The sequence below is a fragment of the Barbatula barbatula genome (assembly GCF_947034865.1).
Source record: "Barbatula barbatula genome assembly, chromosome: 13".
NCBI lineage: Eukaryota > Metazoa > Chordata > Actinopteri > Cypriniformes > Nemacheilidae > Barbatula > Barbatula barbatula.
In genome coordinates, this window is record NC_136776.1 from 16,291,109 (window position 1) to 16,312,584 (window position 21,476).

A 21,476-nucleotide genomic window follows, 5' to 3' on the forward strand; every position below is an offset into this window, starting at 1 on the left:
TAAAAGAATAGTTTGTTTGCTCTAGATGAGGTCTGTGGGTGCGTGACCTCGCTTCAAATTAATATGACGTTACATTATTAATTAAGACAGAATAAAGCTTGCCTAGCCAGAATGACTCAGTAATTATATGACCTTTTAACATACTGTTTCAATAACTGAACCACCAGCAATGTGGTAAACCTGCTTGCCAAGAGTTAAATAAGGGATGTATTAACATAACGAAAAAAGAGATCATCGGGTTATTTTAGGGCGAAGTATTATTGCGTCGCACGATTGTTCACTTTGCCCACTTCGAGTCTTGGCTCCACCCGTACCTCTTCACACAAATGATCAGATTGGTGGAGAGCGTGCGGTCTTGAGCGCCAGAAACCTTGGCCCACATCCAAACAAAGTCGGTGGATCTATTCTTCCCCTGCCTTTCCATTTGCATATCAGAGGGCCGTTTGATGTCAATGAGGGAGAGAGGCAGCCCCTCTGTGCCTTTAAAAAGCAAACACGGCACATGCAATATTCTGTAAGTGCATGCAAATGAAGGGGCCATTTGATTTCATTTGAATTCCGAGATGGACGCGGAGAATCGGGAAGGGGGTTGAAAAGATCAGGAAAATATCAAAAAGAATAAAAAATTCTCAAATTTATGCATTCGGAGCTTATGTTTTACATATGGCTCAATGTTCGCTTGTATCCGCTTAGCAATGCTGGGGGGATTTGCGCTAAAATATACCTTTGGAGTGACATTGTTAAATAAAAAATACAACTAATTAAATGGTTACAGAGGAAGGGCGAGATGCGCAATCTGGCGGAGCAGTAGAGCAAACAGAAATAGCATACGGTCAGGGTGTTCGCTGCATTATTATGTCCGTTAAAGCCTGTCGTGTCAATGGCGTTGTCATACTAATCCTCACTATTCCTCATTTATCCGACACAAATGTGTTGAAAAGCTTCGATGGAGAGGTTTTGTTTGTGCTGAGAATTATTTATGCGGTTGGAGATTTGGCAGTGGGGATTTTAACATGCAGGTCATTAAATTTGAGGCATCAGGTTGTAAACGTGAGCTGTACGGATGTCAGGAGTGTAGGAAAGGGGAAGGAATCAAAGGAGGAGAATCAAGCTACATGATATAACATCTACTGAATAACGTTCTTATAATCAAAGAAAGATTATGGTATGTAAAAACAGGGGATCATGTAAAGCAAAATAAACTCAGGAACTAAAATAATGGTAGTAAATAGAAACAAAATATTCTGTTTCACTAGGGGTGTAAGGATACACTCAGCTCACAATTCGGTATATATAGAGATGCTGGGCTCACGATACGATACACATCACAGTACTTTAAACAAAATAAAAAATGAAACTTTAGAATTAAAGTAAACCAAGTCATTACCTTAATATTTCAGAAAAGTTCAGTAACTACTGGATATGCAATGTTGCAACACAGAGGATATTAAGGCAATAAACAACCTGTTCATTCAGTGTCATTTTGACTCAATTGACTCGTTTGTTCAGTGAAGGCCATATTCATTCAGTACATTCAACCAATGAAACGCTCTGACAGAGCTCACACTCAAACCCTATTGGCTCATGTCTCTTTGAAGCATGAGACAGTAATGAATGAGAGACATCTTACATATACTGTATACATTTCTTCAATGCAATGCAAATGACTTACTTGGTTCGATCTTTAGCATGTCATTAAATCTTTAATGTACAGCCTGAATCAATTCTTAAATCGGTACAGGACAGCGCTGGTTTCTTTTGGCTAACTTTATGCTGCATTTCACATATGCAGCAGCTCACGTTAGCGGATAAATGAACATTGGCATATTAAAACGTTTGTGCTTGCCTTTAAAAGGATTTTCCGGGTTGACTCGCAAACAGTCACGCTTCAAGTATGCTGTGTTTTACTGCCGATTGTGAAGGAAAATTAGACGTTTTGTAAGCTAAGTGGAGATACAGATTGTCTTGTGCTTTCCTTCTCCCAGTTACTTCTCTCTAAAACAACACTCTTCTTCAGATGATGTCATCCTGCACTCTTAACTTAGACACCTCCAATCTAATTACATCAAATAGACGTGCATATTTATTGCATAAAATCAACTTCTTTACATAGAAAATCCAGTTTCACAGATTTACTGTTTCATAATGACCTTAAACATCAGGGTTTGCAACATCATAATGGATTTTAATGTGATGAATCTACACGTTTTCATTCATCCATTTATTCATCAAGGATTCGACAAGGAAAGAAAAGTGCTGACAAATCGGCACATGTCCCTTACCTTTATCATTTGCGAGAGGTCGCCAGCGTCTGCGAGTTCCAGTACTATATTTAGCTCGTTCTCTTCGATGAATGACGCATGGTATTTAATTACATTGGGGTGGTTCAATTGCTGTGGATGAGAGGAAAAGGGCAAGAAGTAGAGGCAGAGTATCAGTGACTGTTTAAATATTAACAAGACTCTGTGGGTCGGGAGAGCTTGCAAACAGGAATGTGGCAGAAACCAGAGCAGATGCTTGTATGAAGGTAAACATGACATAATCAACTACTGTCCGAGGTCCCCAGCTGACTTCTAGACCAAAGGGAACCTTTGAAAATGACAATACAAACGGATCACAATGTAAACAGTTGCTTGAGTATGGCTGTATAGACTACTAGTTGGTTACTAGGGTGTCTTAAGGGATTCCATGGCTTTCTGAACAGAGATCTTAGATGCGTCAGATATTGTGTAAATATCCACCCAAAAATGTCAATACTCTTCCTCACATCATTTCAAACCTGATTGTCTTTCTTCTGCAGAACACAAAGTCTTGCATTATATAGACATTTCTCAAAATATCCTATTTTGTGTACCACAGAAGAAAGAGTCATATACTATACAGGTTTTGAACAACATGAGGGTTGATGATGACAAAATGTTTATTTTGGAGGAATTGATCCAAAGTAACTGTGATTCTTGCCTTAGCATGCACAAATAGTAAACAAACAAAATGTTTTTTTGCAGACGTTTACATTCAAGGCCAAACAGCAGTAGCGCAAGACACCCCCAGCTCCCTGCCCCGCCCCGCAAGCCCAAGCCTTCAGCTTTTCATTGTTTCCTGTTGGTGGTCAATGCGTAGAAGACTTCATAACTGCAAAGACGGGAGGATGGGGGATGTAAAATAAAAGAAAACAAGTATATCAATGAGAGGCAAGACAGGCGAGGGTCCTCGCGAGCGGGAGGGTGTCGGCCCCGCGATGCGCTGTGACACGGCAGAGGGGGTTATTAAAGAAATGTTCATGGCCTGTGCTGATACAGGGAGGACGTGAGCATCTCGTGAGCGTCCCGTGACTTTCGTTAGATGTATTTTTGGATCACACAGCTGCAGCGAGTGCAGCCGGCGGTGTCAGCCCCACTCTTTCCCCTTCCCAAACCTCTCGGCTGCCACATCCAACACGGCGGACATGAAAAGCAACAAGCACAGACCCGATCGCGATGTTTACTTTAATCATGTTAAACGCTGTAATTTCAGCCTTCTCTACTGTTGGGAACCTTCTGTTTATGACGAGACAGATTATAGTGACAATTATATTATGTTAACTCAGAGCCATTTCGTAATCCAGTTTGTTCCTCTTGTGTCTGGAGATGTTAAAGGAAAAGTTAAGCCAAAAGAAATCATAAATAATCATTTATTCACCTTGTCGTTCAAAACATGTAAATGTTTAACACAAAATAAGATATTTTGAGAAATGTCTTTTGTCTATATAATGAAAGGCAATAGGCTACAATGTTGTCTGGTTAGCAACATTCTACATTATATACTTTTGCAAACACACTTTCATATTGATTCCATACGATCGGTTAAAATAAATCAACTAATGAGGCCATGAAGGGGGTTTTTGGCATACATTACTCTAAGAAACTATGTCAGCTTCTTCAGCGATATCTGCTGTTAAAAAATAGAAAGAGGGCGAAACATTTCCCCATAACAGCATCATTTTGTTTACTGCAGGGAAATGAGGGGTGTCTTAAACTGACAGAGAAACAAATAGGCAGATACACGGAGAGAGGGGGGCTACTGCCAGTCTCCCTCATTATTTTGATTTGCAACCCTTTTGTATTTTTCTCCGGCTTTGTCCACTGGGGTAGAAGGCATGATTCTCTGTTCCACGCAAATGGCTTATTAGCAGCTCGAGGTAAGCTGGTTAGAATCACTGATTTCATTAGCAGCGAAGTAGAATGTAATCTGTAAGGGAAACGAATCACGGAACATGGTAGAAAGACCAGGAGGGTGTGTCAATGCTTCAACACCGTCTGACCTCAGCACAGAGAAGCGTTCGCCTGGCAAAGTGTTGTTAAGGAGCTTGACAGCGAACCCCCCCGCCTGCGACGTGACCTCTTCGCCCGCCACCTCCGCATCCTCCTCCCTTCCTCCCGTGGGACTGACGCTATCTCAGGAGGACTGAAACTTCCAGAGAGCTCGTCCTGATCGCACATGCAGCATTTGTAACACTGGAGGTCACAGGGTCGCTGCGATGTTGCTTGCAAAAAGGTGTTTGTATAGATGAATGACCTAATGGTCGGACTGCACAACAGGCCACAGCTTTTAAAAATATGATTACAAATCGTACATACTGCCAGTAAAGGTGTCCTTTTAATTTTATTCCCCCTGTTAAGCTAAACCAATGTTGAGCAATTTGAAAGAAATATCACATTTTAATTTTATTAGTAAATATTAACAATTATCACGATAAATTACAAATCTCTTTATAAATTCAGTTTTTTTTTGTATAGACAGTTAAATAGTTCAAATAAGAAAAAAAAATGATTATTTGTTTTGCCGAACTGTTAGATGTGGAACAATTTTAACAAAAATAATTTTGCTCCCTTAAATTAAGTACAATCAACTTGGCTTAACAAGTCATTTACAGTTGAAATGTGTGTTGTAATGTAAAAAAACCTAAAGTTAGCCAAGTTGATTGTAAATTAAGACAGTGTGACCATGGTTTACTACAGTAAAAGTATAATAAAAAGTTTACTATCTTTTTTTTAGATTCCATTGCCTGCCATTACTTGCATAGTGCATTTACCTTATGTCAACTTTTTATCAAGCTTTAATTATAATTATTATATAAGGAAAATAAAATAAAAAAGCTGTGAAAGTGATCACAGTAGCACAAACGTTAATCTCGGAAACACATCATGTTACCTACGCTCCCACTGACATAACAACAACGTGTGACATCTGTTCACGTTATTTCTGCAGATCATCGTATGTATAAATGCAACTTTAGTTCGATTATTATATACCACGTAGTAACGAAAAAGCAGCAATTATCCTGTTTTAAAGCCAGTATCTAGAGATGGAAAGCGAACTGGCTCGGCAATGGGCGGCGATCGTGGTTGAAACAATTAACATAACAAGAAAGCAAGAAGCGTGTGTGCGTGTCAAGGGAGGCTTATCCAACAAACGATACTAAGACAAAACAGAGCATGGAGATACCAGAGACCTCTGATCAACTAGACATCAACTCTTATTGGTGCTGTGATTAACTTGTTCATTAGCGTACACGCTACAGTGAGTCGTGGCCCGTTTAAGGTGGTTTGATGAACGCAAACGATTCATTTAAAAAACATAAGACGATGAGAGAGATATTTGGGTACATCAAAAGATTCATGGTGGATTAAAACCCCCTACTGCTAAATACTACTAGCGAGATGAAAACTATATTTTGTGGCATTGAAGAAAAGGAGTCAATCTTGGCCTAAAGGAATGACACAAAGAGGACCGTGATCTGTGCTTGCCTCACAGAAAGAGAGAGGAAACGGAGGAAGAGAGAGAGAAAAAGAGAGCTGTAGGTCTGATTCAGATCAATTGTTTTCTCTCTCTGAATCTCTCTCTCTATCTGCTTCTCTGGTATCAGGTCTCGGCAGAGGCACCTTTAGAGAGCCTAATAGCGGCACATGGTGTCGGTCTTTCGTTCCTCTGGTTTCTTACCTTCAGGAGATCTATTTCTTTGATGCAATCTTGCCGAGCTTTGGCATCCATCAAGTCGAATATCTATCAAAAGATCAAAAGCGAGAGGGAAAAAGGAGAGAGAACGGGAGTTATGCCATAAAGAAGGAAAAACAAGTAAAAAACAGTAGTGGTAGAGGCTGGTGGGGCAAGAAGGAGGGGAGGTGCTGTTAAAAAAAACCTGGACCTCCAAATTCGTGCCTCACCGCATCCACCCCCCGCTGCTTCAAACGTACCTATTTTTTCACATTCACCTGTGTTTTGGTGAGAAAAATTCCTGGCAAGACCTGGGTTGATTTCTTTGTTGCATTATTTACTAGTGTGCTTTGTCCAATCATTATTACATGGCTCTGAAGAATGCTTGATTCTACCTAGTTAAAGGGATATTTCACTACCAAAGTTTTTCTTCTTGAAAAATAATGCAGTCGGAGTTAATATACCACGTTTCATTTTGCTTCCAATCGGTAGAATTTGAGTGAACGGGTGTTGATTTTTTAAAGCTCCAAAAAGTGCAACCATCGATAAAAAAACTGCTCAAAACGACTCCGCGGTCGTAACAAAGGTCTTTTGACGCGAATCGATGCGTTTGTTTAACAAAAATATCCACATTGACAGCGCTATTAATGTTAATGTCTACCTTCCGTCATCTCTTGAATGCGCACTAACCTATCAGCTAAAAACTAAAATGCAGCGTTTGTCACTGGAAGTGACGACACGCCTGCGTCATCTGCCGGAAGAACAAGCCTCAGGTTCACGCATATTCGAGAGATGATGTAAGCTAGACATCAACGTTAAAAGCGCTTTCAATGTGGATATTTCTCTGAACAAAAGCATCGATTTGCTTCAGAAGACCTTTGTTAACGGAGCAGTGTCGAGCAGTTCTGTATTCAAGGGATTAACTTTATGGAGCTTCAAAAAATCCACGCCCGTTCAATCCCATTCTACCGCTTGTAAGCAAAATGATACGTTGTATTATAACTCTGACTGGATTATTCTCCCAGAAGAAAACCATATTCAGTTACGATACCTTGAAGGTGAGAAAAACATGGGGAAATTTAGATTTGGTAGTGAAATATCCCATTAATCTAACATTCTGCATTTAGACTGTATGACTGACCAATGCGGCCGATTTCCTACACAGATGTGACGGTTTCCTGTCTTTTGTATCGCTCTGTGGTATGTGTTAATATAAAAATAAATACATAATTAACATACATTTACATAAATCTAGTAATATAAAAGCAGCTGACTAAACTTCACAGAAAGAATATTTAGACCATTCAATAGATCGAGATTGTATCTGTTTTACAAATATCTGTTAGGATTGATAAAACATCTTAAAGACTAAAAGCAAACATTCTTTGTATTCATTCTTCAATCAAGATTGCACAACATTTGCGTCAGAAAACAACGCATATAGGCTCAACACATAATGCAAAATACAATAGATTTTAAGATTTCACATTGCACTAGAATGTGCATGAAAGGTTTTGTCTATTTCACAGCTCTGTGCATTACAGGAATTGTGAAGTTTAGAGGCGATACTACAGACTAAGTTAAAATTCAACACACGGCATGAACGGATGTGACTGGCATGTAAAACAAACTGAATTATGGGATATATTCATCGAGTTAAAAGTGTTACAACCTGTCATTTTTTAATGGCACATACAAAAATACCAACTCTTCCTCGGCTCCTCATTAGTGTGGATAAAGCCAGTGGTAGTGAGGGAGCAGACCACTGTGCTGAAGATGGTGTGTGTGCGAAGCATCTTAGAAAAGCAGCAGCTATGGTAACCGGGCACCATTCTCTTAATCTACAGCTTGCCAATTATTTCTTTCAGTGCGTCTGCTTTGCACATCCAGCTCTGGAGTTTTTTTCTGCTGGCTATGTCTATGAATGTGTGTGTGGCGAGACAAGAAACAGATTCAATCTTGATTATCACACTTGCAGAACCAATCAGTTCCTAGCTTCTTTTCAAGATAAATATTTGCAAACAAACTGATGGCTGTATTGATTTGTGTTTCAAAGACTTCCTAGGCTGTTAATATCCTATAATAGTATGTTATAAAGGCATGACTTCTGACTTGAATAACACATATTAACATGTTTTCATATATTGATATATATACTAAATAATGTGTATTGTATAAGTATTGAAGTATGTTTGAAGTATAAATCACATGTCTATGAATCTATTTACCACCAATACCGTTTTTAAAAGACATGCCAGTTTGAAATCTGATTCATTGCTGTGAATGTTTAACTTGTTTGTTAAAGCTGCAGTCTGTAATTGTTACCTCTTTACTACCATCTCTGTTCGAAATATGCAATTGCAGGTTGCAGGTTACTTTACGTGGGTTTAATTCAAATAACATAATTGCAAAATCACACCCAACAGCTCAAATTATAAATCACCAATGTACACAGTTTATTATAAGCTGATTGTAAATCTTTAACCCAAAAAAGTTAAGGAATGCAGCTTTAAAATGAGCAAAACTCACCTGTATTTTCTTCAGAGCTACTGGGGTATGATCTAGTACGTATGTGGCACGGTAAACCTCGCTGAACTGTCCTCTGCCAATCTTCTTTATAATGGCGAAATTGGCTAAATTATTATAGCCTATATCTTGTTGGATTTTCTGAAAAAGAACAACAAAATAAACGCACATCAGACAGCATTCGTGTCTAGCTTTTTATCCGTCTTAAATTTAAAGTGATCAAACAAGCATGTTGCTGCGGATAGCCCATTGCTGGCCAACCTCTATGTTTGTTTTTGTTGATGTGCCAACAGAAGGCGCAAGCTCTCGGGGGCATCTGCGATAGGTGTCATTAGGGCGATATGTCAGAGCAAGAGAGTGTGGGAACGAATCAACATTAAGCATTCGTGTTAGATCCAAAGCACAATATGAATCTTTGCAGAATACTGTCGAAACGAATCAGGCCAGTGTGACGTTCTTGTTTTTGAAGTGACTTATGCTGGACCAGTTAGTGACAAACCACCCCGAGTCTTTTTCTTAAGAATTTGTGCGGCGCCTTGACACTTGCGCTCTAAAATTAAAAATCCAAACAAAACCCGCGATTAGCCCCACGGAGATGGTGTGAACAAATAAATAAACAGATTGACCTTTAGAGGCTTTTCTTGTGTAAATTTAATCTCACGAACACTCAGGCAAGCCATGGTGACAGAAAGTGGAACGCAACATCATGGCACAGCAAACCAACCAGAAATGGCCATAAGTCATCCTTAAAGGCAAATTTAAGCGAGAAGACATATTTATCTTTCCTTTGATAAATACTGTATGCGTGTTAACTTTTATGCCTCAAGTTATAAAAAATGATTATTTATTTGCTGCCATCTTTTTATTTATAGCCATGCATTTTCATGTTCTGGTTTAAAGTTAAGCTTGAGCTTTGCAAAACATTAATGTTCATTTTTCTGATACTCAGTCTGAATACTCATCGGTCATCGCAGAGTGCATCAGCATCTTTCTTGCAATAGCAGCATATATAGACAATCTGTCAAACCCATCAACATTTTAACAGTCAGAGATGTACATATATAGATGTTGAATTCAGTTGGAGGTAGAAAAGCATCTTGACTAGAAGCTGGAGGGGCGGATGTGGATCAAAGGGTGACCAATTTAAGAATTTCATTGTTTTCTAACTTGACAGCTTTAAGGGAGAAAAAAGGTGTGAGCCAAAGAATTGCCCCATCCAATTAACACACTGAGGTAGCTTGTTTTTCCATGTGACAACACGCTCTCAGCCTCTTCTTTCAGGGACACATCTGGTGCAGCAGCAGAATCCACGCCACCGCAATGAAGAGAGAACGCTGGATCAGACTGCATTTAACCATATCAACCTGATATCTAAGACACCATGTTTCCCAGCAACGCTATTTTGTGTCAAACCCAAAGAACTAAACTGAAAATAGATCGCAACAGCAAGAACTCTGGTTTGAACAAATATATGGGTGAATTTCTTAACGTCAACTAATTTTACGATTTATTTTGGCTTGGTTTTTACAATTGAAAAACATGAAAAACTATTAAAATAACAGTGACATATTTAATGCATACATATACACATATTTAGATAATAATCATGATATTAATAAAATGTAATATTGATATTGTGTTAATACTACAACATCTTGATCTACACAACGTGATAATACTGTAAATTATTCAGTGACAGTATGTGGTTGACACTTCAACATAATAGGTGGCGGTATTACAAAAAGAAAAGAAAACTTAATTTGCTCAACCTCATGTCATTCTTAACCTCTATGAATTTATTCTGCGTTACACAAAAGAAGATATTTGGAAGAATGTTGGAAACCAAACAACATTAGCCACCATTTACTTGCATTATATGGACACAAAAAAGTGATAATAGGATTTTTACTTTTAGGTGAACTTTCCCTTTAAGGGCCACAATGGTTACAAACTGCCTTTCTGCCTCCCTGCAATTGTACTTTGAGTGACACTTGCTGGCCAAATGAGAATACACAGAATTAACCAAATATAAGATGAATTTGACTGAAGCATTTCTTGTTTACAATTTCAATAAGTACTGTGATAATATCATTAATTATTTTGGTCATGATAACAGTCTGATATATAAATACAATGTGTTGATGGGGGTTTGGTCAGCGGCGGACAATGCGCACAGGGGCAAGGCATTGCTTTCACTCCCTGCATGGTCGCTTGACAAATGTTAGCATGAGCCTCTAAAGCGGCATGACAAGCGCATGCTGAGAGCAAAGTCGAGCTAATGTGTTCTGGCATGCGGCTTGCTAATCACACATTTACATATGCAATGACCTACATTTGCATGTCAGCTCGCACACTGTCCGGCCTGATTAACAGTGGGCACCTCCCAGCGCTGGGGCGGCCGGCATAGCGGTGGGATGAGGCCAGAGGATGGCGGCTTTTTTGGCAGCCGAAGGGACGCACTGCCAGCCAGGATTAGGCCTGACGCGGCCTGAGCTCCAGACACTTCATTAGAGGTAATCTGTTTAGCAGTGGGCAGTGTATGTAAACTTCACAGGCCATTTGTGGCACCTTTTTGCCCCCTGGCCTCGCCTTCAAAGGGCAGCAGGGGCGCCCTGACTGACAGCTTGTCTCATTCTTGCCTGTGCGCTGTCGCACGATTTAGAGCGCTGAGCTGACACAAGATGAACCGCAGCAGCCGAGGATCTCGACTACCGCAGGGGTCACTCGACAGCGGCGTGACGCAGTTTGTACAGATTGCAGCTTGCGGCGGGGGCGAGAGCTCAACAGGGCTTGCTTGGGCTCGGCAGGAGGCGGAGAAAACCAAAATAAGGTACGGAGGGGGGTGCAGACGGAGCAAGGTGATATCACCAAACATCCCAACTTTTAGCACTGAAAGGGAATTTGTAAGGTTTAGGCAAGCGACATGTGGCGATAGAAGCACAGGTCAGAGGGGACGGAAGATGCAGCGGTGCATGCTGGGTAATGACTCAAAGGGACAACACATCACAGGAGCAACAGCAAAGGATGTAGGATTGGCCGCTGGTGACACAAGTGTAAAAGAGAAATGCAGCTAGATGACAAGGAACACAAGATAGAAGGAGGAAGAGGATGACAGAGGACGGGGTGGCAGCAGTGTGGAGACTAGGTGTGAGCTGACAGCACAACACTGCCAGCAGCTGCCAGGGAAAGGACAACTGAAGAGGTGGTGGAGTAGCAAGACGGGCTTGGTGGTGTTGGTTGGTGGGTGCTAGAGGGGGATCTACGTTGCGGGGGGGAAACAAGGCAGGAGATCCTGTTTCGTATCCTTTTCATCAAACTCTCTCTCCAGGCCCAGCCCATGCAATATTTATACCTCCTTCACCCTGCTAGTACTCACGCTCCTATTCCATCTGCTCCAGTATTTAAAGCTCGGCTCGCTTTACACTGGGGTTTCGCTCCATGGTAAAATCCACAGTGACGATTAAAAACGGATCTGAAGATCTCGCCCTCCCACTCACTTAGAGAGCAAATGCGCCATCAAATATGCACGTCTTACCAACTTCGGTCTTATTTCCTATGCATATCCATCAAACCTCAGAGACACGGTATCACCCGTGAAAACTTTTCGGGTTTTAAGCAGTATCTTTTTTTTCACCGAAGGGAATAAGAGTCAAACTTGGATACTTGTTGAGAATAATCCTTCAGCCTTGTAAAAGTCATTCTCTTAAACTCTTGTGGTGTATTCTACTGCTAGGAATACCTTGACTGTTGCGTTCTAACTAATGTCAAACCTCTTGTATGTTTTATTGATGACAGTGGGCTTCAATACAGCACTTCAATACAGTATTCAGCAAATCTAAAACTTTACAAAATGCAACCGATCTATATTAAACTTACTATACATCGTAAGGCTGGGAATTTTCCCAACAAAGTGCCTTGAAATGCTCAGCTTTGTTACCATAATTTCCACTGAATCGGGATTTAATCTACTTTTTAAACATCCAATAGCATTTAGTTCTCCTCACTGCCTGGAATGATTTAATAAAAAACGTTGATTCGGTGTGCAGAAATATATTATATGTTTTTAAAACGTATATCCAACATTTATGTACATTTTGTCAATGTTTTAGAGCAAACATTTTTATAGATATCCTTAAAGCTAACAAATTAATACTAAATCCAAAAAAGGTCCACTTTTATTTCATGGAGACTTTAAATACCGAATAAATATATATGTTTGGACTGAACAACAAAATTGACCAAAATTCTAAATTCGAACAGGAATCTTAGCATATTGTATATGATTCACATTCTAATATAAACAAATGATTTTAATCAAAACATAAAACAAAACTACGTAATAATAATAAAGTTATTCAACAATAATCAAGTCAGATGACGAAGCAAATTAGTCCAGGTGTGAAAAGGACACATGACGAAATACGGATAGAGAGAGAGAGGAGAAAAAGAAAGAAAGAGAGAATGAGCAAAAGACTGCTAAAAGCAGCAGATTTTCAACACCTCTGTCTCTGGCACTATGGTGGAGAAACACATGATGATTCCGGTGTGCAGGAAACGCTGCTTGTGCAGAGAGCAGAATCTCATTATCACCTCTCACCCGGCACAGTGGAGAGACAGCCAGAGCAGACCGCCGCCTGTCTCTCTGCGGGTGGATTGACAGACACGGGGAGATTTGACAGGGGCAGATGTGGATGTGGAAGAGGGCGACGGGCTCGTGCTACATGCTGCTAGGCAAGCAGGTGGCGAGTCGGGTCGGTAGACTAAAAAGTGCTAAAATGGCTTTGTAGAATGAATAAATAATGACATTTCAAAGAAAGTTAGGTGTGCGTATGTGTGCTTTTTGTTTATGTAGAGTTAAGCAGTGTTCGTACCTGTGGCTGAAATGCTGGCACAGGAGGCTGTTGACCTTGTGATTGTGCGTCCATCGTGACGGCAGCTCAGTTCTGTACACCCCTGCCAAACAAACACAACAAAACAGAATCAATCAAACAAACCTTTACCATTCAGAAACATCCTCTCCCCTCCTGTGTTTTATAATCTAAGCTCCTATGAGGGTGAATGTGTGAATCTGGTAATAGAATTAGGGTCCAGAGCAGAGCTCCAGACAATCACACACCACTGCCGCGGACACTACGACCAGCGTCACCTCGTCCGAGGAACTCGATACCTGAGAACACGACACCCATTGAGTTAATGAGACCTGTCAAAGAGGCACGGCATTGAACACGCTTTAAATTGAATAGTACAGCTCAATTGTTAAAACCTGTTTGCAAGATGAAAGGGCTTTGGATGGTTATTTGTGGCACATTGTTAAGACAATGGGAAAGCAGTGACGTAACAAATCTTGAGAATGTTATTGGTGTAGTAATAATGCAAGGCATTTGCTTTATATCGCTCATGTCCTTCGGAAACCATGTATCTCCACATTTAGTTTTTGCCATAAATCACTATCATTAGTCACCCTTTATTTTTGTCTCTGGATTTTCAAATATCTAACCAATGTAAAGAATTACAAAGTGCTTGTCAACTTTGACAAAAAGTATTTAATCATTTGAAAAGTACAGCGGTTTTGCCATATCCCGAAAAACAGAAAATGTGGATGTCCGAGGTTTTGGAAGGAAGGCTACGATATGCTTGTAACCAAATATGATGCTGTCGGAATATTCAGGATTTCAAGATTTTACCTGTAAGATTGACAGCAAAACCAGTAAAAGCTACATGACGTGAAATAAGTCAAGCCAAGTCAAGTCAGCTTTATTTATATAGCGCTTTTGACAATTTTCATTGTTATAGCAGCCGTACAAGAAAACATTTACTATAAGCAAAACATATAAGGTTATGCAAGTCAAAACACAGGTGTGTTATATCAGACGGATTATAAATTCCTATATGCAGTGTTAATTCAATAAAACTATACAATTCTAGCATTCATAATCAGTTCTATATTCTTTTAAAGCGACTATTGGCCAAAGATTGGTAGATAAAATATTAGCTAGAATAATTTATAATATTATATTAATTGTACATAAACTATATATTGTTCTATATAGCGTGCTTTCCAGTTGTCAGCATTCCCCATTAATAAAATACTAAATTGCAACTAATTGCAACCCAAAAAATGTATCTGCAAACACAAAATTTTTTATCAATAAACCTGCCGATAGTACCAAGTCTCTATTTGTGGATTCCACTACTACACCAACAGAGGCATTTACGTGGACACAGTGAAGTGTACATACGCGTGAGATACAGTAGAGGTGTGTTGTCTTTGTTTTTGCAATGATAAGAAGGAATAAATTAGGCCCGAGCTCTCGTCGATGACAGAGAGCAACAACAAAAGACGACTGCATGCTTTTCTTTACATCAAGCCTGGAGATGGGCCTGTGCGTGCGGCAGCCATCAAAATTTTTAATGATAGCTCGGTTGTCACATCACTGCGGCGCACAGCTCGGGGAAGCTCGCCGTGTCCTCGATGAACTGAAAGAATATGAGCGAGGGTTAAAAAAACACTCCTTTCATAGAAAGGCCATTTACATGTCGCTCACCGTGCCGCACGTCCGTCTCCACGCGTTGTCAGGGCTGAGTGGATCGCGGAGCCTCGAGCCAATTAAAATACCTCATGCCGGTGAACGGGAGAAATGGTGCCGGAGCTGTCACCATGGCAAAATAAAATCAGCTCGGTTTGGGGAAGGTTAATAATACTAATTAAAAACCAACCTTGAGTCTGAGATTTGAGTGGCAGGGTTTGTTGCTGGTGAAGATTTGTTTTTGTTTGCCATTTTTGCTGTTTAGTTTAATGTCTCTGCTTTATGGATTGTAAAAAGGGACGAAAGGGATTCTCTTGGGAGTAAACTATTAACACAGTTTCTCTACAAATGTAGAGAATGCAATTATGAGATTTCAAATGAATGAAACAGACACTGCCCTTACCCAGCCTCCATAAAAACACAAGCGTTGTGTTCTACGTCGTGTTCTTTATCTCCAAAGTTTCGTAAGTGACGACTGAGGCAGAGGTAAATAATCCTGTGTGCTAATTAACAGTCTGAGACAGCAGTCAATGCGCTGCAGATTTGCGAGTGTGCTTTTGCTGACACTTTACTAACAGAACTGTCTTCTCCCCATTACATTTAGAAATTGGACTGTTTTCATCGATTCGTGAATTCGAGTTATGTATAAAACTTCAGAGAAGTGGACCTGTGTGGTTATTTGCACAAAAAACAAATTCATCCGTTTTGAAGGCCACTGTCAAGCTTTATAGTTATTTGCCATATTTTACTTCCATAATGAGATATTGCATAGTGGCAAATTCAACATGAAACAAAGAATATGTGTGTTGCCTGGGATTCAATTCTATGACCTTTGCGGTTGTTACATGTACATGCAAGAATTTACATATACGTGACAAAAGACAACAGAAATTCGAAATTCTGTCCACATTGGATTCAGTGCGATAGGACACGACCAAGCGACAACCTTTGGCGGAAACCAACACGGAAGTGACTTAAACTGCAATTCATCGACTGGCAGCTAGAGACTGGCTCCAAAAGAGAGCAGAATCTCATTGAGCCACATGTTAAAATGCCGAACTTTACAGCAGAAGAAAAAATATGTTTACAGCCTGGTACCAAAAATGGTCTATATAGCTAATTTTGCCCTTCATGACAACTGTGAGGGGGGTGAATTGTTCTACAACTCATACATTTAGATTATAATAAGCCTTAAAATTCTGAATTATTAAGGGCGTGGTCATCCGAGTGACAGGTGGTTTCAGCAACCAGGCACCTCAGCTTCAACCATGTTTTTTACAATCTATGGAGCTGACAAATGCATTTCTCCTAAATTCATGTTCAAATTACGTTACACGCATAAGCACATATAAAATAATTTAAATGTCATGCAAACTATGGACTTTGTTGTATGTCTAGTCTACAATAAACAGAGCTTGGCATTACAGTATTTGGTAGTCTAGCTGGCATTTACCAGTAGCAGTATGGTACAGGTTGCCCTCATTGGCCTCATTTCCACTTTCACTTTTAAACACTTCAGATTAATTCTGGCAGTGTGGCTCCTCTGATTGACCTATATAGTGCCAAAATGACTAGAGGGCACCGGCACGTTCCACAGCTTTTGCATCCAGCCCTTTCCCAACACCCTCATTAACAGAATCGATTAAAGATGCCACATGACATCAGTACACAAGCACCTAAACAAGAGGGGTAGAGCCGCACCCTTTCCAGACTAAACACAGGAATGTGTATATACACACACAAACATGCAAGCAAAACACACTCCTTCTCCATCATCAACAACCAACTGTCTAGAAAAACATTCATCTGCACTTTTTCCACCGGCTATTTACAGCGCCCGCGATTAACACGTGGCTCTCCAGCTGCGTGCCTTATAAAATTAACAAACTGAAAAGGGACCGCGGCAACAACTAAAGCGGCTATACATAGCATTGCATGACAAAAGGGCCATTACGTGCGATGATAACAGTCGGCAACCTACTTGAAATAGAGGCCTGGGAACAGACTAATAAACAACATTGCCACACAGTTGTAAGTATACGTTTTATCCACGTAAAAGTTGTGCTCTTTCTTAACTAAAATTTAGCAATTGGCCAATTTAGGTTCAGATCTGGCTTGCAACATTTCCTGATCTTGATTGTTTCGTCATTTCCTGTTCTTTTAAATTCTATAGATGACAATGGCAAAAAAAATGGTTTTAATTCGTTGTCCCCCCCCAAAAAAACACAACATATGGAGATATCAGGTGTCAGAACGACATCAGCGAAATTTTGAATATTTAATTCCAAAAACAATCGGTAAACATCTAGTAAAAAAAAATACAGATTATGAACGATACACCAGGTATTAAGTTAACCTAAAAGCTAAAAAAAATGCTTTTAAATTGTCACAATAAACAAAATAATATTATCACAGTGATTCTATAACCCGGAAAATATCAGCCAGCACCACCAGTGGCCTATAGCTAGCACAACAGGGTTTTTTAACAGGAAGTGGGTGTGTGGTGCCAGGTTGCTTTAAGTCCCTGAGTGCTTCCTTTATTATTTATGTGGGAAAAGGAAAGCTATAACAAGAAAGGGAGCTTCTTTAAAGTGGATCAAGGCGTGAAGATGGTAACTGGCTCTGGACTTAAATTAGCCTTTGCTCACAGGTGTTCACACGGACCGGAATAAGAGGCAGGCGAATCCGAGCACGGATGAAGGGTGAGGAAGAAGGCCAACAGCGGAGCGTGGTGTGAATCGCACATCAAAGGCTCCTTTGAGCTTCTGAATACAGTAAAAGAAGTGGCCATGATTATAAGAAATGAAGAAACCTGGACTTTTTTATTGCGACAGAAAAGCTTGACCCATCTGATCATTGTGAGCTTTGTGAGGGACAGCTTTAATGATGGAACAGTGAGGAATTAAAAAGGACAGACATTTGCATGTTTATTTTAATCACTGTGGAAAAGATACACGCAAGTCACCATCAAAAACTGAATCTTCAAAGATTCAGGGCACGGTAAAATATATTGTGTAGCTATTTGATGATTTAGCCTGATCTCAAAAGCACTCGTAATTTTATAGTTTTACAAGTAGGTAGTTTTACAAGGTGGCTAATTCGTATGAATTTGTTTGATGTTAATTGTACAAAAACAAATTATAAGAACAACTCTCTATTGTGACAAAGCAGATCATAAAGGAATAGTTCACCCGAAAACTACATTTCTTTCATCATTTACTCATTGTCATGTCATTACAAATCTGTATGACTTTATTTGTACTGCAGAACACAAAATGTGATATTTTGAAGAATGTTGGTAACCAAACAACACTGGACCTCATTGCCTTACATTGTATGTGGACACATTCTTAAAATATCTTATTTTGTGTTACACAGAAGAAATAGTCATATAGGCCTACAGGTTTTGAATGACATGAGTGTGAATAAAGGATAAATGAATCAAATGGATTTCACTATCCCTTTAGCCAAGGAAAGTCCTTCAGAGGAATGCACACTAAAACGACACTTTACATCCGCATATTAATGCGAATACATTGTTTTCTGGGCAAATATTACAAAGAATTCCATTAATCTCAATAAACTAAACAACTGGAATGTATAGAAATTAATGGAGTATAATATTCAGCAATTGCACAAAAACACTGCGACCGCTGGTTCATCTAAAAGCTGTTCTTCTATGTGGAACGACTGCATTTTCATAGAGAACCAGAGGGGAATAAAGTCGCACGGTCTTGAGGGACTTTGCATCGGCCATCCATAATCCTGTCCGTTGCCTATTTATAGGCCTCCTTTACATTTTTCAGTTTCACATTTTATAGGGTAATGATTATTTCTCAGCGGAAGTAAATAGCACAGCACAAACAGCCTCTGCATGTGAGGGCCGTCTGTGATTTATACCCACACACAAAGTAGTGCACAGGCCTTTCCCCTTAATACCTGACTCTTACAGGGCAAGTCTCAGAGGAGCTTGAACCTGTGCCTCTGCGATGCACTTGCATCCCATGACCCCTCTATCCTATCCGTATGTGCGCATCTCTCACAAACATTCAGCATGGCGTAGGAGGTTCGAGTGCGTGCAGGTGTAATGATACACTTTACATACCCTTGAGTCAAAAGGACGTGGCTCGGGGAAACTGGCAGGGCAGCAATAGACCCGGACCACGTCACCCAGTTGCCCATTGTCTGCCTCATCTCGAGGGTCGGTTTGATGAATCAGTTCTGAGCTCTGGCTTTTGTGAGCGTGCCGTCAAGCCTGCAGGTGCTTTATAGACGAGGGTCTGAGTGGGTACAGTTAATTACCCTGCAGGGGTGCGCATCTCCCCCATGCCGTTTGATGTTCAGAGCTTGAGCGAGGAAAAGGGAGTCCTAAAGTGATGCAAATAATCCATTAGAGGTAACTTGACTAGCCTGTTTGTCTGCGCCAAAATTACCGATTTGAATAACACGGGATGCGGAAAAAACATTTTAGCCAAAGCATTTAAAACATTTATGTCTTGTTAGCGAGAGGTTAATTTGTTTGGTTTTATCTATATAGACATATTTGTGGTTTTAAAACGCACTTTCAATTTAAATGTGATCTTTTTCGGAGGCCCTGTTGACAGAAATGCAATATAATATACCTAACTATGTGATTAGAGGTGTATAAAGACCTTACATAATGAAGCAATATGTTTTATTATCTTAGAATGAACAATTTTTATCTACATACACTGCAGGTCCCCTTAAATGGAATTGGCCATGTTGTTTCTACATTAAATGGACAGTCCTATATAGTCCTAACAATGCTTATTTGACCTTAAGTAAATCTCATTGTGCACCAGTAATGCGTGTATTTATACATATTTATTCTAGCATTTGCTTAAGAGACTAAATGTCTTGTGTCTCTTAGCGATATTTTGTGTGCTGATTTACTGTCAAAAGGAACATATATAGCACTTCTAAATGCAGAAATATGATATACTTTACAATAGACAATGATCCTCCCTTATGCTCCTTCAACAATAATTATGACTCATTGATCTTATTGTTTGTTGGGAGAAGTCCTTATTTCTGGTCGAGCAGGTTGATAAAAAGCCCACAGACAAACATCACCACCAAAAATTACATTCCGATTACAAAAACCTGTCATAAAATAGGTCTTCCTGTAATTAAATGATAAAATCTGAGAGACGCAAAGTTTTCTCAAAGAGTCAATGAGTTGTCAAGTGAATCGATGTTACTTCCTAATTGACTTCCAAAGAAAGCGCAGCATGAAAGACCTTAATCTGATAGATCTCAGCTAGATCGCACACACCTGAAGGCACCCGTTTGACAGCATCTTGTAAATAAAAAAATGTGTCAAAAACAAAACCTAAGGGAAAAAAATATTTTCACATAAACACAATATTTCTTTTTCCATCTTCACTCAAAATGTAAGAAACATCACCACACCCAAAAAGTACTACTTTTAGAAACAAGACTATAATAAACAAATGTTTCCATTAAACTTGTTTTGCATCCTGGAGACCCCTGGTCTCATGCAGTCTAATGAGGACTAAGCCATGTCACTAACCACAGTTCTCCAGCTAACCTTCAACCACAACGGGTTGTGACAACTTCCACCACAGGGCTAAATTCTTTTCATTTGCCACAGCCAGAGGTCAAGCCCACCGGCTACAATCACGCTAACAGAAGCCTACACTCCTGACTATCCCTCCCGGCTCCTCCTTTCAGCATCTGAATCGCTCGAAAGTTCCACCAATCGCTAAACGCACGATTTATTATTACTGTTACGCTCCGTATCACTCAGGACCGAAACAACAGATGTTGATCATGCTTCATTTCTCTGCAATATTCATGATGCAATAATCTGAGGAATATAACAACACACTTTCCTCTGCGGCCTTTGACAGTTCGTCAACATCACAATTCAATCCGAGCTAAGAAGCATTAAGTGCTTTTCTGAGAGATTCGATGATACGCACCAGTTAACCGTTTCAGTCCCTTAGACACGCAACAGTGTCGCAACACCTCAGTTTCATTTCAAAGAAATAAATGGTTCTTTAACTACTTTCATTGTATTCATCCCTCCTGAAATAATTTTTACTAGTGCTTTATTTACTACTAAAGCTCACTTTAAGATGGATTGTGCTGAACAGAAATGATCAAGAAACCATCTACGTTGTCCACCTACTCGTGTCGAACCAGGAAGTTCTGATGTCGATGTCCTTATCACAAGTTTCCAAAACAACAATAACTCAGTATGACTAGACTGATGTAAAACAAAACTAGATAATAAAAAGCTGTCTACAGTGGAAGCCTCTGATGTTGACTGTTATGAATCTTATTTGTTATTCTTGCATTTATAAAGCTAAAATATGATACTTTCTTGCTTAAAATTAACAAAATTAGGTATTAAAAAGCACCGCACAAAAGGGTTTCTTTCCCTTACCCAGATTTATAGCTGTA

The 21,476-nt window shown here is 39.8% G+C and overlaps 1 protein-coding gene across 3 annotated transcripts in view; it reads right to left on the reverse strand.

Moving 5' to 3' along the window:
* nek7 (NIMA-related kinase 7) overlaps positions 1-21,476 on the reverse strand; it is a 46,553-nt gene that overhangs the window by 20,694 nt on the left and 4,383 nt on the right. Inside the window, exons 2-6 of one of the 3 annotated variants that reach the window (XM_079471497.1) lie at positions 19,132-19,394; positions 13,371-13,452; positions 8,503-8,640; positions 5,980-6,042; positions 2,283-2,393 (exon numbers count right to left, since the gene is read on the reverse strand). In XM_079471497.1, coding sequence (XP_079327623.1) covers positions 2,283-2,393; positions 5,980-6,042; positions 8,503-8,640; positions 13,371-13,424 — 366 coding nt within the window. In that variant the 5' untranslated portion in view covers positions 13,425-13,452; positions 19,132-19,394. The remainder of the gene's footprint in view (positions 1-2,282; positions 2,394-5,979; positions 6,043-8,502; positions 8,641-13,370; positions 13,453-19,131; positions 19,395-21,476) is intronic. The other 2 variants (XM_079471496.1, XM_079471498.1) reach the window with 2 other exon arrangements.